This window comes from Scatophagus argus, chromosome 2 (genome assembly GCF_020382885.2).
Source record: "Scatophagus argus isolate fScaArg1 chromosome 2, fScaArg1.pri, whole genome shotgun sequence".
Taxonomy (NCBI): domain Eukaryota; kingdom Metazoa; phylum Chordata; class Actinopteri; family Scatophagidae; genus Scatophagus; species Scatophagus argus.
In genome coordinates this window covers 8,633,591-8,650,160 of record NC_058494.1, presented here as the reverse complement: position 1 = coordinate 8,650,160, position 16,570 = coordinate 8,633,591, and the positions used below count along the sequence as shown (strand labels likewise).

Genomic DNA, 16,570 nt, shown 5'->3' with positions numbered 1-16,570 from the left:
TGACAGTGGTTCTTAAAATACCAATACTTTTACATTTATATAGTGCCGTCTGTAGGTTTTACCTAGGATTTGATTACTTCTTCCGCCACTGATAAATACAGCTGGAGAGCCAGCTATTTCACCATGATCAGTCAAATGGCAGTTGAATGACCAAAGCTAATTCCTGAACTTTTCAGGCAGTTTATCTATTTTTAATTGAATATATTAAACATTTGATGCAAATTCAAACCAATTCCAGGTACCAGCCACTACTCCTTGACTATAATATTGCTATTAATATTACTTCACTGGTTAAAGCAGGGGCCAGTACAATGAAAATGCAGATTATCAAGACACACACAACTTAAATGGGTAACACTTTATTGTCTCACAAACATTAAACCTTTTTCTTTTCTTGCAAAAGACAATGAAAACCAATGAGTCTTCACATCCAGTTCTATTGGTTAGACTTTTAGGAATGCTGAACATTAGCTTATAATGGCTAGTCTGCTAGTCTAGTTTTGACACTATATGGTTCAGAATGAGAATATTAATAATAATACTCAATCTTCCTGAGACAAATTAATAGATACACATATTTGGTTGTTTCCAATCATTTAAGTAAACAGTAACTTAAAGTAACACAAAACAAACTATTTATGTAAAAATCAAAAAAAAAAAATCACCTTTCCTTCATACTCTGCTGCAAACAAAAGAGTGACAGCAGCAGAGTCTCTGCATAGTCTGCATGAAAGTTGAGATAAAAATGTAAACACAATTCAACAACTTCAGTAAACCAAGGTACAGCAGTAGCTGTACTACACAGCCTGCAAACCTGAGGATAAGTGACAGCAGAGTGAAGGTCTCTATGAGTTAAGGAAATAATTCAAGTAAACTTTTAAAATAAACATGAACACAAATAAGATATGTTAAAAATGTACATTCAACAATGCAAGTTTTACATGTCTGAAAAAGACTATAAAAATAAGTTTTAACTCTAAGCAATACATGTAGAAAATGTTTGTGCTCCTGAAACTTTTTAAATCTCTTCTCAGTAAAAGCTGGCACAGCACAGATGTCAAAAGGTGGCAACGGGTATGCTGCTGCTGCTGCTGCTGTTTTTGTTGCTTACGAACACTTCCAGTGAGCATATGTACAGTAACTTATACTTCAGACTCCGGTCTTTCAGTATTTCCATGGACATCTAGATAATGTTCAAATCAGCAGTATGTTGAACATTAAATTAATTACAGTAATGCCACAAACACCAACTTGGTAAAAATACACAGTTAAAGGACAAATGCGCAGAAAGGCCCCCTCTTGTACAAGCATTTGGAAATATGAGTGTCTGTGTTCTACTGAACACAGAGAAACAGGGATAGCAGAGAAACTGATAATGCTACAGGAGTGGTCTCAAAACCTGCTCTAGGCTTTTTGACATCTTTTCATCAAAACTTGTCACTACTGGTATCCATTGTGACTGTGATGAAAGCAGACAGCATATTTTGTGCATCAATGAGGAATCTTTTTTTTCCCAAAAGTTTAAAGGGTGTGACATGCTACAAATAACCAAAATAATACCATGGTTTTATCATTTCAATCTTTGGGCTGGCTCTGCTAGCCATGCTGGGTGAAAGCCCCCTCCCAGGATGACAACAGTGACCCATCCTATTCTGTCTCTGATCTTTCCTTTAACCCTTACCAATCATCAGTCCTCATGCCTAAAGCTAACCAATCAGAGACACTGTAGAGTCACAGTAAGTCATTTTGTTGCCATCCTGGGAAAAAAATAAATTGCCTTCCCAGGATAATACATATAGCTCTACTAAAACAGCTAGCTTAGCTGCCATAAAAGTTAGAATAACCAAACCACTTTTGTAGCTTACTGTTACTAACTGAATGCTGTATGAAATAATAATAAGTTCAAGGTACGCAGTGCCATTTTCAAATAGCAAATACTCAAACCTGTTTTCCCCCCCATCACACACACCTGACCAAATGATACCAATATAGAATAGCACCCTTAAGTTGAAAGTTCAGTTCCTCATCATCATGGGACTGAAATCTGAATCTCTCAGTAGGATTGGTCGCTTGACATACTTCTCCACACCACATCAATTAAGTTCCCCTAATTATGCAACTTTTTTCTTCTTCCTTCCTTTGCCGTAGCCTCGTCCAAACCAGCCACCCTGCACAGCTGTGGATTCTTCAGCCTGCTCCCCAGGGCCAGGTAAGCAGTCCTCCGACCCATTAGGGGGAGCGATGACCTCACGAGTACGGCTGTCCATTTCATCTGGTTGCAGGGGTGTGGCTAGACTAAAGATGGGATCCTTCGCCCTGATGAAAGAGAATGAGGGAAACTGAGCGAAGAGGCAAAAAGTTTTACTCTGTGTGACAGAGTGAGTCATACAGATATTTTACTAATTTCTCTAGAAAATACAGAAGGTTTGCTTGTTTTGCGTGAATATTGGGCAAAATTACTTTATGTGCTCCTCACCTGTCGTACGCAGGAATCTGAATGTTCAGCTCCTCCATTAGGAGACTCATTACATCATCACACTTGCCATGTATTTTCAGCACAGCCAGGTCGTCTTTTGGTGTCCACTAGAACAAAAACACAACAGGACAGCAACACAGCTGCAGTCATTTGCATTTTAGTCAGATTCATCTGCATCTTATTCACCTAAAATATGAAAACTAAGTGTACCTGGAGGTTGACAATGTAAAGTTTAGGCCTTTTGCTTGCCGGTCTGTTCATGCACCACAAACAAGCGTATTTCTTCAGCACCTGGATGGGAGAGAAACAAAACTCATGAGAGTGAAGAAGCTACAAGCAAATAAGCCATCAAACACAAATCATACAAAATATATCAATTTACACCTCAGCACATGTGGTTTTACATGATATTCATATTAACCCAACTAAAACAAGACTCTGAAATTGCAATATAAACAAACTTTTTCAGATTATCAAATTAAAGAAAACAAAAAAAAGAACAGTCAAATGATGGATGGCAAGTGTTTCGAGGAAACGTCTCCCGTCCCTCAAACAGCAGAGACTGAGCAGCACCTTCATTCCTTCTTCCACCAGGCCATAATTATCATAAATAAAGACACAACAAGTACACAATGCCCTCATTCTGCAATATTTCAACACTGCAAGTCTGCTGTTAAAGCAGCCATGCAATATAATGTAAATACACAATCCAGCAGCTTTCATTTATTCTATTCATCCATTTATTCTACTTAAAATTTATGCTACTCATACATTACTACTATTTTGTCATATTTGGTATGTGTATATTTGCCTCTTAACTTTTACTTGTTGTTTTTTGTTTTAAATTCAAGGTAAATATTTTGTACAGCTGTACTTGGTAATTAAAAGTGATTCAGATTTAGTTGCATTACTGAAAAGAAATGTGTATTAATGTTATTATATACAGTATTTAAACTACAGTGAGGTGAGTCGCAGGTTATTCATGGACTATGGTCTACAACAGGGAAACAGAATAAGAGGACCATCAATATTTTGATTATTACAATCCATAAATTTAATTGTAAACATTGCAATCCAGGTTGATTTTACTGAACCACGTTACATTTACGAACACACTGTAGATGATAAATCCTACCTTCAGACTGGAGCCCAAGCAGAGAATAACATCTGCCACACTAGCAGCCTCTGCAGCTCCCTTCCAGTTGAGAGGTTGCTCCAGGGTCCCTCGTTCCCCAAAGTGCACTATGGTGTCCCTGAGTTCGCTGCCGCAGTGGCTACACCTGCGGCCTGTCCCGTGTCTGTGCAGCGACGTCCGCTCCGTCACATCAAATAAACGAACGTACTCCCTGACTGGCGAACAGGATGTACACACCTGGGCACAGGACAGGGGACAATTTCCCAGATGTAAAATTTTATTTTACTTTAATATCGATTCGTTGATTGATTCATTGATTGATTCGTTGATTTTTAATCGGCTTGTCTTGCCTCCGCGTCACACACTTTAGTAGTTCATGGAAATAGCACACACAAAATTTTTAGACTGGCTTAACAACTACACCTACTGTGGTAGGAACACTTCAGTTAGTATAAACATCATATTGAAACTGACATGACGCATCTGAAAATTGTTGGCTAAAAAAAAACAACCCCGCAACGCGTAAGCTTTATTTTATATTTTACTTGTCTTCTTCTTCTCATTATTATTATTAATATTATTATTATTTTTATGCCATGTCTTATGATGTCTATGCCAGAAACCTATCACTGTGAGGTTTGATGCAGTTTACCATTTCTGAAAATTTCGCTAAAAACATAAAAGATAAAACGTCTGTTTCATTTCAGTGTGATTATGTGAAAGATGAGGACAACAGTTGTGTATGACTGGAAAAATAAAAGACTGAGTAAGTGTGTCTCACCTCAATAAACATGTTTCCATGAAGCTCAGACAGGGCAAGTCTCGGTAGACCACTACGTAAGTGAAGTCCATCACAGTTTTGAGAGACAACATGCTTTACCTGTATAGACAAACAGGCACAATACATGTAAATACCAGTATGATATCAGCAAAATATCTAACTGGTTTTAAGTCTAACTTTCTGGGTCTCACATACCAGCTTTTCCTTATGCAGTATCCTAATACACATGTGTGTGAGGGTGGGTTCAGCTTTACTCAGGTCAGATGAACTGTTTCATAAAGAGAAACGAGACAGATAATAGCATCCGCAGGTTAACTGACTTCAACAGAATATGCAGCAGATATCAACTGAGGGAAAAGACGATATAGCTCACCTGACTGTCCGTCCTTTCTGTAGCTGTGTCCACACACCATTAGGGCCCCTGTAGTCTGGGATAGAAGCTGCCTAAAACCAAATACATCACATCATCAGCCCTGTGAAAGCTTATAAAGGGAGAGGAAACTGAAGAGCTTGACATACCGTACTGATACCAGCACCAGTGTAAACCACCAGGTGTTTTGCTTGTTTAACTGCCGCAGCAAGCTGCCTGACTTTACTTTTCAGCTCTTCAGTATCATCAAACACCTGCAAACAGTACAGGAAAAGTGAGACAACCACACACCTCTGTTGTATCAAGCAACAAGCAGGTTTTTGTGGATCAGTGAACATTTTGGCCCGATGTGGTGACAGATATCCCTGCTCTAAGGAGCAACATTATAGGTCTTCAGTTTTTTAATATTTAAAATTTAAAGAAATAAGTAATGTCAGTGAACATTACTTTACAAAAGCTAGGTGTACCAAATGCCTGACTGTGTATTGCGTGATGTTAAAAACATTTGGTACGTGGTGGAAAGTAAGTAGATTTACACGTATTACTATGTCATACCTGTAGATGAGACGTTTATTTCTGATACTTCATTTTTTCCACTTCTGTTCCTATTTTCAACTGTCCCACTTAATTAAAAACTTAAATGCAGGACTTTATTACAGTCCACCAAAAGCTGTGGTATTTTTATACCTACTCCTTTTACTTTTGGAAGTTTTTTCTAACTCTACATATGGCTTGCAGGACTTTACCGTCTAATAATACATAAGACTCCCTGAGTGAGAGAGAAAGCATTAGCATGACCTGCTTGGCTTCAGCCTTGCACAGTCTTGGTTCTTTAGCCATCTTATTAGAGCCCATTACATCCAAAATCGCAACTTACCAGTTTTAATATGCATCAACGAGTCTTACCTCCTCCTGCTTCCTCTTGAGCACATTTCTGCGGACTTGTCTCTTGCAAAGCTCCTCCACAGTTTCTCTGTGCAGCACTAACACAGCCGCCTCCTCCTCCGACCGCTCAGCCTCGGCTTTCTTCAGGATCCGTCTAACCTTGGGTTAACAGGAGGACAGAAAAACCTATTCAGACTGACCGGCTAAAAAAGCACTGCAGTAAACAACTGCCACTTTAGCCAGCTAGCTTGGAACATGTAGCTAGCTCGAGAAACAGGCTGTAAATGTGCTGCTGCTTCGTCTTACCAGTCTAACCATCTTCCTCTCGCTTTCTTGTTGCAGTATCTTGGCCCTTTGCAAAGCCTTACACTTCGCCCGTGAAGAAACACCGGCATCTGCCTCCTCTGCCATCCTGTTTTGAATCAGCCGAGGGGTAGCTCTCTATTTAAAAAAAAAAAACTGCTCACAGCTCCAGCGTCCAACAGCCGGGGCGGAAGTTGTCCTCGCAAAGATCAGCGTGAACAGCCAGCAGCGCCCCCTGCTGGTGGCTATTTGTAAACGTCTTTAATCAAGTCCCACATTTCACGAACTTCACTGCAACATTCAAATTTTAAAAAACATTTATTACCAACCACATAGAAATAAATAAAAAAACAAAACAGCTCCAAAGTCAGTAAGAATAAAAATTTTGCAAAAGTTTACATGTGATATTGCTGACATGGAATTCAAACACTAAGAAAAATATTTAAGGCACAACACTTGTGAGTAACAAACTATTAGTAACATGTATATATATAAATATGTACTTTAATCATGGCTGCTTTCCTTTAAGCGAGCACCTAAACAGTAAGCATGTAGTACGCCATGCTGCCTCACAGTCATGGCGTACTACATGCTTACTATTTAGGCGCTCACTGCTTAAAAGAAAGCAATGGGAAGTTCCAACTACTCGTCACTTGTCTTCAAGTTGTCAACAGTTAGCCAAAGAATAATTTTATACTATAGTAATTACTGTAGTAAAGACTGAAAATTATCATTTGTGTTGCTCATACCGTGTATGTCTTTGCTGCATTCCTGTGCTAATCATCTTGCAAGATCTACACTGTGACCTATATGTTGGGAACCCCTGGCTTTAATGGAGCCATCATCAGTGTAGTATTCATGACACTTGTGCTTGTCCTGTTGCTATGACATGTGACAACGAGGCACATACGAGTACAGCATCAGTGCACAGAGCTTTGAAAGTTCAGCTAAAAGAAGTTTTTTGCAAACTCAACATCCCCCCCCCCTCAACATCTGCTACATTAGAACACTGAAGATGGTGTCAAATACAAGAAGCAGACCTGGTAAAAAAAAAGAAAGAAATTCTGTTAGTGATATAAGGGCTACAGTGATGTCGCACTACTCTGTCTGACTATATCACACCCTGATTATAAAAACAGTGTAAAAAAATCTGACATCAAACCAGATATGAAATACAACGATGTATTTGTCAGCAACAGGCATCACTTTGGGACAAATTTGGATTTGGAAACTCTCAAATGAATAGTTATACAATATTCATGTAATCACTAGAGGCCTTATTAGGAGTCCTCGCTGGGGCCAATTAGGCAAGTGTCATCGGGGTCTAGAGGAGTAAGTGCTCTTAGGGACTCTCTGAGGATTTGCTCTGAACTGTCCTCGTTTGGTTTCTGGCGGCTGCTCGGCAGAGATTCCAGCGTTGTGTCCAGTCCTCGTCACAACTCCCTTGTGCCTTCCTGCTGCCTTTTTCTGGATCCTGGAGGGAAGAGAAGAAAAGTTTTAGGCACCGACAAAGGAGCTTGTGATTAAGAAAAGGATTTTCTTTGCCTGTGGTGCAAGAGTTTCAATTCATTAAAAACTGAACTGTGCTTTTCAAGAAGGCTGTGGGATTACAGGAACACCTCTGTAAAATGTGTGATGTGGAATTTTAACTGCTTTCAAAAAAATCTGAGGATCTCTGAGATCCGGAGTACACGGTTACAGTCAGAGCTTTTAATGATGTGCAGCAACCGTCTTTCATGGCACTGTCATCAGACCTGAAGTACTGGTTTGAGTTTCAGAACCATGAGCAGCGATTCCTTCATCCTGTACTGGTAATAACTGTGTCCAAATGCATGCACAATGCAAAAATACATTAGCTTTAAAGAGCTGTAAAGAACACAGGACCAGTGAAAACTCACATTATCGCTCTCTTCCTCTCCAGTGATTTTTGTGTCGCAGCTGACAGAGAACTCTTTCCTCTGGGTCGATCTGTGTGTCCACTCTAACAACATATACACACACATCAAAAACCTTATGTAGAGAATTAATTAGCCTTATATACATTGTAATACTCGCTAACAGAAAGAAAACAGAACAGAATCAATATTTCAATGTGTACCTTTTTTTTTAAAAAAGAGATGAACAACATAAGTACTGCACAGGAAAAATAAAACACTGGCATCATTATTCCCCCAGACCCATGAAGAAACGGGAAATGTTGGAGCTTGGAACAATAGGAGAAGCATAATGGCCTTTTGAATATGAGTAGGTGGAACTGGATTAGAGCAGCTATGGTTAAATATTGATGTTTCTGTATAGTGTCACTTTACCGTGATGCAAGTGTCAGTGTGACAGTCAAAGATTTTGTACAGAACCTCCACCACAAATGATTCAGCCCACGTCTTCTCTTTGCAATTCCTTCACTGTCTATGGTGACAATGTATATGTATCCTTGAATGTATGATATTTTACAGCTCACCCAGAGCTCCTGAAATAGTACCTGTCGCCTGAGCTCTCTCTCACGGGCCAGCTCTCTGTCCCAGCGAATCAGCTGCATCCTCTCTGCGGCTGACAGACTGAAGAATATGTCATTGACCTCGTAACGTGCAGCGCGCAGCTGGAGGGGAAAATGATTACAAAGCAGACGATGGCTTAAATGAATGCGAGTCATCACAGTTTCTGTTATGGTAACTGCTAATGGAGGGAATAATTGCTCATTTGGCAATAGAGAAGAGAAGACGAGAGACGTTAACAGATGTTTACAACACGTGTTTGTTTTAATACCTGCAGAGTGACTCTCTCCTGCAACAAAAGGTCCTGTCTGCTGCAGAACTCTCTGCTGCCAGGGCTCTGCTGCTGTAGTGCCTGCAGGAACTGCTGCGTGTCCTGCATGTCCAAACATACACACACACTAATCTGTATACAAACAGTTTCTGAATAAGACAAAGTGCTGCTGGAGACAGACGTGACTCTGCTGTCTGTACTCACCCTGATGGTGCGCACCAGCTGTGCCACTCTCTCAGTCTTCAGCAGCCTGCGAGTCAGAAAACCTTTCACGGCTGCCAACAGCAGGGGGCGGCAGCGCTCTGGCAGTGGGCTGGAGGGCTGAGGAGGAGAACGAAGAGGGGAGAACGAGTGATGAGAGGGGTGAATAATGAGGACCAGAGGGGAAGACAGAGGAGAATGCTAATTCCATCAATGACAACCAATTAATTTCCCACACAGATTCTCAAGGTCTTTCGGTTGGCATCTGTTTAGCGCATCAATGCAAGTGGACTCGCAGCTCATCATTATAATTGGGAATAATAAGCAGAATAATAAGCAGCTGATGTGCTATCGCTCACTTGTTGATTTCAAAGCTGCTGCATTAAAGAGAGGCGTTTGTTTAACAACGGTAAGTCTAACTGAAGCTGAGCTGCTGTACTTTAATACACATTAGCGAGGAACAACAGATGATAGGGATACAGATCAGGACGTCTAGGGAGAAGTACCTGTTTCACCTGAGTGTCAGCTAATGAAAATCCTTGTGGATTCAAGGAGAAGCAGGACAAGCTTTTCACATTGCTGACATTAGCGATACCTGAGAAAGCGTAGAAAAGGTCAACGTGTCCCCAATACGCGAGCTTGACACGGAGTAAGGAAAGGAAACGCTCTGGAGGAGATGGTAACGCACTGCCAAGGCCTGAGAGAGAGAGACAGACAGGAGAACGAAACATGAGGATGGAGGGAAGGGATAAGAGGAGAAGTGTGTGTGTGTGTGTGTGCAGACACGCATACGTGCATTTGGGAGCAGGCAAGGTAGAAAAATATTGAATTGGAAAGGACAGCAAATGAGGCAGGAGGAAGAAATTAATTGAGGGTAGAGAGGAAGAGACAGGAGGGGAGAAATGGGGCACAGAGGCAAGAGGGATGAGATGAAGAGAGGGAGCAGAGGGGGAACAGAGGAGGAGAGGGATGACAGGGATGAGACGGGCGAGATGGAGAAAATTAATACGGCCAGAGAGTTTAAATGATGTTAGAGGAGGTATGAGACAAAACAAAGAGCGGGGTGTGGGGAGAGGGAAAAAGAGAGGAGAAGGAGAGGGGACCATTAGCGGTGGCACACGGCGGGACGATCTGGCACTTAACCACAGACGCTCATGAATTAAACAAATTATCCTTTCCTTTTCTGTGTCAATTCCCTCGGTCCCTTCCTCCCACTACCAGAGTCCAGCCAGCCCGCACTCTCATCACATCACAAATGATGGAAGGACGGAGGGGAGTTGAAAAGAAGTCTTTTTATTAAACAGCTTATGTTAATTATATTGTTGTTAAGGATACATAAATTAAACAAGAGGCTGTAATTAATAGGGCAAGGACACTGGCCAAGAACAAATACAGACACAAGCTGAAGAAACAAGAACTGGTTGCCAGAGAACAGCAGGCGTCCTTGAAGTCTAGCATGCGCGTGCACAGACAGACACACACACACACACACACACACACACACACACAGAAACAGGCGACTATGCCAGCCCGCCTCTTAGGGATGTAATGAAACATTTATGGTAGAATCCCTGTGTGTGTGTGTGGGAGGTTTTTGTGGGGTTTTTTTTACTGGGGAGAGTCTGAAGGTCTCTTGTAATGAGCAGATGTCTGTAGTCCACCCACAACCCAGGTCTCCAGAAGCACACTCGAACAGGTAGGAAGACAACATGAGTGTAAGGATCTGTGTGCACACATTTGGCACAGAGCCAAGTGTCTTTTAAAGGTCTGCTTGTAGGTTCAAAATAACATTTAGGGTCAATGTTATATCACTGCACTGTGAGTTGGTTAGAAACTCTCAAAACCTTTTCTCATTTAAAAAAATAGAAACAATAATTCTTAAACTCTCACAGGTGACTTTGGGTGAAGTCAAAAACCTTGGTAGAGTAACTTGCTGCACAGGAATTAAGTAGAGCTACATCTGCACAGCGATATGTGATGCAATTTAATGCAAGAAATGGACCACTGAAATGGAGGAGATATCAACAACATTGTGTTAGAACCACATACACACAGTTATAAAATTAAAATACGCTGGCATTTACTGTTTATTCGTGCTGGACAGTGACAAGAGAGAAAGGGGTAACATGTTTAATGTGTCTTGTAATCTGTTCCATGTACACTACAAGATGTACAAGATTCATTAGCATATAGCCTAAACAGGCTGAGATCACACTTGTACTATGAGATAAAATGCAGCAACAGACTTTGATTTTTTCTTAGTTTCAGGTCTGTCATCTTACTATATCTGATATTCCCCTGATAATGTATCCCCATTGTCTCACCTGCAGGAGCTCTTCCTGTTGTTTCCTGTGCTCATCTTGCAGGGCTCTGACCTGAGCAGCGTGGGCATGTTTCAGTTGTTCCTGCTTGTCTTTTTGACTGCCATGGCCTTCCTGCCACTGCACTGCAGCTAAAGGCAATAAATACAACAATGTGCAGTCACATTAACATATGGATAAAAACTGTTGGCAAGACAAAACCTAGGTGAATATGGCAGAAGGTCCTGTCACTAGGTTTATAACCTTGTTTCTTAGAGTAGAAAGAGCATGTCGGGTCCTGTTTCAACAGTGCACCTGATCAGATTGTTGGCTCACATACCAAAAACCTATATTTCATGTATTTCATAAATACACAGTCCGATTCATGTATTTTCCATTAATATAATTTCATTAATATATTTATATTTTATTTGATACTTATCAATACCTATCAATACTATGTATTTTTTCCTATACAACAGAGGCAGGGGGAAAAAAAACAACAAAAAAAGCACAATCCGTTCAGAGGACCAGTCAAAGGCATTTTCACTTTCTAAATCTCTGCACACTCCAATAACAATACTGTTGTGTTCATGCATACTCTGTGCAGCACTTTGCTCATATTACACACCTGTCCTGCTATCGTTCTGGTCTTACCTCTGGGAGTGCTGGAGTTGGGTCTGACCGCAGAATAATCTCCTCCGCTGACATCTGCACCACTTTTGAGCGTCTCCTCCGCCACATGCATAAGCAGTCTCCGTTTGACCTTGGATACTCCACCCTGACCTTCACCACCACTCTCTGGGGTCAGATGTTTCTCCTGAACAACATGACTTCTCGAACCCAAGTCGGACCCCGACCCTTGAAGGAACCACAGGCCAGACGGTGCGTCCACATCATACGACTGGTTGAGAGATGGCAGGCGGATAGAGTCGTCACCTTCTCCAGCTGTCTCATTCCTCCTTTCCACTGGATGGTTACTTGTATCCGAAAGCACTGAGATGTTAGGCGGAGCTGTGGTTTCAGATGGAACATTTCTGAATACGTCGGGAATTCGCAGTCGCTGTGCTACAGAGAGGATACATTTAGCTGCGGGCTGCTGCTTTTTACAGCCACCAAGTTGTCCATGACTCTTTGTATGTTCTTCTTTACATGCACTTTTTTCCGTTGCCCTCTCTGTAGCTAAGGTTTTGACTAGCCTGAGCTCACTAAAGTTAACTGCCTCAGTTCCTTCTACCTGCACTGTGAGAGGAACATTGACCGTGTCTCTGATTTCTGGTTCAGGTCCTGTAACTTCATGTATGTTCTTGAAATTGTCTAGTGATTGTCTTCTCGGCCACTCTCTGTACTTTTGGTCTTGCTCCCCATCGTTGCTACCGTCCCTCAGTTTGTCCTCCAAATAGTCAAAATCACTTTGATGAATCTGTAGTTGTTGTTCATTTTTAATTTGTTCAGAGTGCTTGGTGTTTTCAAAACTGAACTCAGTTTGTGTGTTGATCTCACTCTGGTGGTGATTCAGGGTGGACTCCAGATCTGAGATCAGTACTTTCAGACCAGACAGGTTGGATTCAAGCTCATCTATGTGCAGGGAATTCATAGCTGAAACTCTTGCTACAGTACCTTCCCCCATCAGATTCACAGTGGAAGGAACTACCTTGTGCCCGTTCTGATGTCCCAGGTTAACGTCTTCAACCTGGCGGTTGACGATCAAATCAGTATTAACTAAAACTTTCCTTTTTGACATCTCAGCCCCACGACAAGCTTCTCCTTCTTGGATATTACCTTTGCTTTTGCAGTGAATAGGACTCCTACAGAAATGAGGGGCTGGAATAGTGTGATATTTCTCTACTCCTTTATGAAGAGCTGTGGGTATGGTGGACAAGTAAAACGGCGACATTTCTGTTAAAATGGGCTGTTGCTGGGGAAATTTGCTGATTTGTTTAGGCTCTGTCAGGACTGAAATATTCAATTTATTATTTTCTTCGTCAACATCAGGTATTTCCTTAGTATTTCCATCTCCTGCTAAATGTGCACTTTCAGATTTTAAGTTCTTTTTCCCAAAAAACTCACTCTCAATCAACCTCTCATTTTCCCAGGATTTCTTTGGTGACGTTTCCACTGATGGGTGGAAAGTGCCTCTCCTCTCTTTAGCTTTCTTTCCCTCTGTAGTCACAGTGCCCTTGTAAGGGAACTCGTCATTCTCTTTATCAGAGAGGCTCCGCTCCTCCGTCCTTGCTCTTGCTTGCTCTTGGGCTCTCTCCTGGATTTTAGTGTTTTTGGCTTGGTTCCTAAGCATCCGCTGGCGCCGCCGATACTCCTGAGATTTCTTCAGCAGGGCCTGAAGGCTAAGACGATAAGGCTCCTCAGACGGCTCTGCTTCATCTACATGGTTCCCTGGAAGTTCTGTTGTGGAGCTGGACTGAATATGCATTTCTGCAGTTGCACAATGATGACTTGTCAATGTCTGTGATAACTCAGAATTGTCTGAAAAGCCACTGTTTTGTGATGACGAGACGCCCTCAATTCTGTCCAAACGGTGATCTTTGTCAAGGTCAAATACCGGAGGAACAGGAAAGCTACCTTCCCCCTCTGCGCTGTCCACATGGCTGCCTTCACATTTGTCTAATGGCAAATGGTCACACATGGTTGAATCCTCCTTCAGTGAAGAGCAAGAAAAGTCTTTTACTACTATAAAGTCATTACAAAAGGATGTTTCCAGCCCACTCCTTTCCAATTCCTCTCCATCTATGGGAGGATGGCTAATAATATCTGGCATCTTGGCGATTGTGTTTGAGGTGTTGTGAAGGAAAAAGCCACCCACATTACAAGCTTTCTCTGAGGAGCCAAAGCCATGGCTCTCTCTCCCTGCAATCCCTCCAGAGACACGGATGGTGTTTTCAACATTCTCATGAGTCACATAACCAGAGGATACTGACTGGTGGCTCACACCATTAAGGGAACTTGGCTGCGACCTCAGTTGGCTGTCATCTTGGTTAATAAGGCATCCTTCCTGGTAATTTTGCTGAGGTGTCAAGTTAGAGGCAAAAAAGGCACTATATGTAGTTGATGTCAGTGGAGGAAGAGCAACACCATCCTTTTCATTCCTCTCAGGGGGTGGTGAGAACAAAACACTATCCTTTGTTCCTATGAAATAACTGCTCTGAGACACTGATCTACCACTGGCACCATGGGAATATGATTTTGTGTTAATCTCTGATTCTCGAAGCAACTCCTCCAGTGTTGGCGTCTTCCTCAGCTGCAAATAGAAAGCATTAAAGACAACAAATATAAAGCCATCAGAGAAAAGTTTTCCCCATTTGAAAAACAAAAACATATAGCACTTGACAAAATGAAAGACAATGTCAGAAGATGACTACTCATTTAAAAGACCTTGTGTATATTTGTATAGGACTAAACAATCTAATAAGTTTTTTTTAAGCAAAACTGCAGCAATGAGGGAATACAGTTATAGGAACACATTAGTCCTGCCAAAAACATAGCTGACGAGTCAGAACTTATATTACCTGAACACTATGTAGCATAGTTTGCACGTAGGTCATTCTTGCATCATCCTTCAACTTTCTGTGGACCTCAGCTCTGCGAGCAGCATCTCTGTGTCGCTGCATCTCCTCCCTCTGCTCCCCTGACAGCTGTTTTCATCAGAGAGCAGACAGCAGACAGGTCTGACACTAATAATGATTTTTATCACAGATTATTCTGTTCTTCACAAGTAACCGATTACTTGTTTAGTCTATGAAAGGTTCATTAGAAAGTTTTAGGGACTTAAAATTTTTTGTCTTGTCCGTCCAACCGTAAGAAACCAGAGAATGTTATTCTAAATGTAAAAAATATATATACAGACAAGACAAAGCACCAAATTTAACGTCTGACAACCGATGAGAATTTGTAGCATTTTGGCTGTCGAATGACTCATTGTTTCAGACTAACAAAACAAAAACTACCAGAAAAGCACCGTGACAAAACAGCATAGCTTTACACAATAAAGAATCAGGAAAACGGGAAAGACATCAGGAGTATTTTAGCAGAAATGTGTCCTGTTAGCTACGGTTAACAGCCTCGATCCTGATGATTTTACCACAATATCGTAAATCTAAGATCATACCAAGGGACGAAGGATGGGCTGGCCATAGAAGCGAATAAGAGAGGGTGCAGGTGAAGGTTTGTTGTGTTCCTCCTCACTTTTCCTCAGATGGGAGAGGTGATAATGCACAAACTTGTCGTAGTCCTCCATCAAGTTGCATCAGAATACGTCAGATATTAGCGTTTGATAGTCTGAGGGCTAACTAACGTTAGTATTAATGTAGATATTATAGTTGTTTTGCTAGCAATAGTTGTAAAGCTGTGATCCTAGCTAGCTAACTAGCTAAGCTAACGGTCAGTTATCGTTGGTATAATTAGCGTTTAATAGCAAACTGCTGCCAAAGTTAATAGCCATTGTTAGAAAACATAAGAAAATCAAAGGTGACGTTAGAGCAACCTGGCAGTGTTACACCCGATGAAACTGCAACACAGTTTAATTTAGAAAGCCACCAAACAAAAACTATCTATGAGGACGGATCACTGTTTACATTTTTACCCGCCTCTCCCACCCGGCAAAGATAATTTTTCCCCAGGATGGCGAAGGCATGACCCACCTTACTATAACGCTGATTGGTTTACCCTGATAGTCTTTGCCGAATTCTAACCAATCCCATTCCTCGTACCTAAACCTAACAAACTCAATCAACAAAGATGACGACTACTAGCCAATCAGAGGCAAAGTTGAGCAAGTCACGACTTCACCATTCTGGGGGAAAAAACATGGCCACCGCAGCCACTAAACTGATAGTGGCAGTTTGGAAACCGTCAAAACGGACTCAAGACCCGGAGTAGAGTCTCTGCACTGACACGGATGAACTAAATTACACAACGAACACCAATTTGAAACACGACACAGATATTAAACTAACAAAATAAAATATATCATATCAACTTAACTAAAAAAAACACCCTCCTCTTTGTCAAGAGGATTACTGCGACGCTTTTATTAACAACTGTTAAAATCCATGGCGTTCCATGTTTTCACAGGATCCAGACCTGCGTGAAACCTGTTTGAAACGAAAGAGCTGGCGAACACTTGATACTGCCACCTACAGACTCGACTGACTAAACAGAGAAACAAGGAAATGTGTAGTTTGCGGAAGATAGTTTGTTGTAGAAACTGTGCAGTACAAATCAGCTTTAAGTTTTGGCTTATTGACACCAAACAAAATGTAAAAACAAAGAATCATATGTTATTTTAAGTATGTATCTTTCATGTTCTCCTTACCCCCCAACCACTGTGTCAATAACAATA

At 41.4% G+C, this 16,570-nt stretch overlaps 2 protein-coding genes across 6 annotated transcripts; both read right to left on the bottom strand.

The window, feature by feature from the left end:
• Positions 1-343: 343 nt before the first annotated feature.
• sirt7 (sirtuin 7) lies at positions 344-6,159 on the bottom strand. Its single transcript, XM_046405889.1, has 10 exons — positions 5,954-6,159; positions 5,669-5,806; positions 4,912-5,016; positions 4,766-4,836; positions 4,588-4,660; positions 4,393-4,491; positions 3,612-3,848; positions 2,687-2,767; positions 2,477-2,583; positions 344-2,316 (listed from the first exon to the last, which is right to left on the bottom strand). Exons 1-10 carry the CDS (start codon positions 6,056-6,058, stop codon positions 2,112-2,114), a joined length of 1,221 nt encoding a protein of 406 aa, XP_046261845.1. The 5' UTR covers positions 6,059-6,159; the 3' UTR covers positions 344-2,111.
• A 90-nt stretch (positions 6,160-6,249) lies between these two features.
• Positions 6,250-16,265, bottom strand: si:ch73-100l22.3. 5 transcript variants are annotated; one of them, XM_046405848.1, is made up of 10 exons: positions 15,338-16,253; positions 14,739-14,864; positions 11,872-14,470; positions 11,239-11,366; positions 9,510-9,611; positions 8,918-9,034; positions 8,714-8,815; positions 8,430-8,546; positions 7,849-7,931; positions 6,250-7,424 (listed from the first exon to the last, which is right to left on the bottom strand). In XM_046405848.1, the coding sequence occupies exons 1-10, from the start codon at positions 15,464-15,466 to the stop codon at positions 7,265-7,267; spliced, it is 3,663 nt and encodes a 1,220-aa protein (XP_046261804.1). In that variant the 5' UTR covers positions 15,467-16,253; the 3' UTR covers positions 6,250-7,264. The 5 variants fall into 5 exon arrangements, with proteins under 5 accessions (XP_046261804.1, XP_046261814.1, XP_046261821.1 ...); XM_046405858.1 differs by lacking the exon at positions 9,510-9,611 and having other exon boundaries at positions 15,338-16,257; XM_046405865.1 differs by lacking the exons at positions 6,250-7,424; positions 7,849-7,931; positions 8,430-8,546; ... (1 more) ...; positions 8,918-9,034; positions 9,510-9,611 and adding an exon at positions 10,192-10,637 and having other exon boundaries at positions 15,338-16,265.
• Between the last annotated feature and the right edge of the window lie 305 nt (positions 16,266-16,570).

What these genes read in the sequence shown, in the direction of transcription:
- si:ch73-100l22.3 (XM_046405848.1), bottom strand. Translation starts at nt 15,466, where the DNA reads ATGGAGGACTACGACAAGTTTGTGCATTATCACCTCTCCCATCTGAGG. An exon ending in AGCTGGTGCGCACCATCAGG is followed by an intron (nt 8,816 to 8,917) that starts GTGAGTACAGAC and finishes TTGGACATGCAG; the next exon opens with GACACGCAGCAGTTCCTGCA. An exon ending in AGGAGAGAGTCACTCTGCAG is followed by an intron (nt 8,547 to 8,713) that starts GTATTAAAACAA and finishes TTTCCCCTCCAG; the next exon opens with CTGCGCGCTGCACGTTACGA.
- sirt7 (XM_046405889.1), bottom strand. Translation starts at nt 6,058, where the DNA reads ATGGCAGAGGAGGCAGATGCCGGTGTTTCTTCACGGGCGAAGTGTAAG. An exon ending in TACTGCATAAGGAAAAGCTG is followed by an intron (nt 4,492 to 4,587) that starts GTATGTGAGACC and finishes TTGTCTATACAG; the next exon opens with GTAAAGCATGTTGTCTCTCA. An exon ending in GCTTGGGCTCCAGTCTGAAG is followed by an intron (nt 2,768 to 3,611) that starts GTAGGATTTATC and finishes TCTCCCATCCAG; the next exon opens with GTGCTGAAGAAATACGCTTG.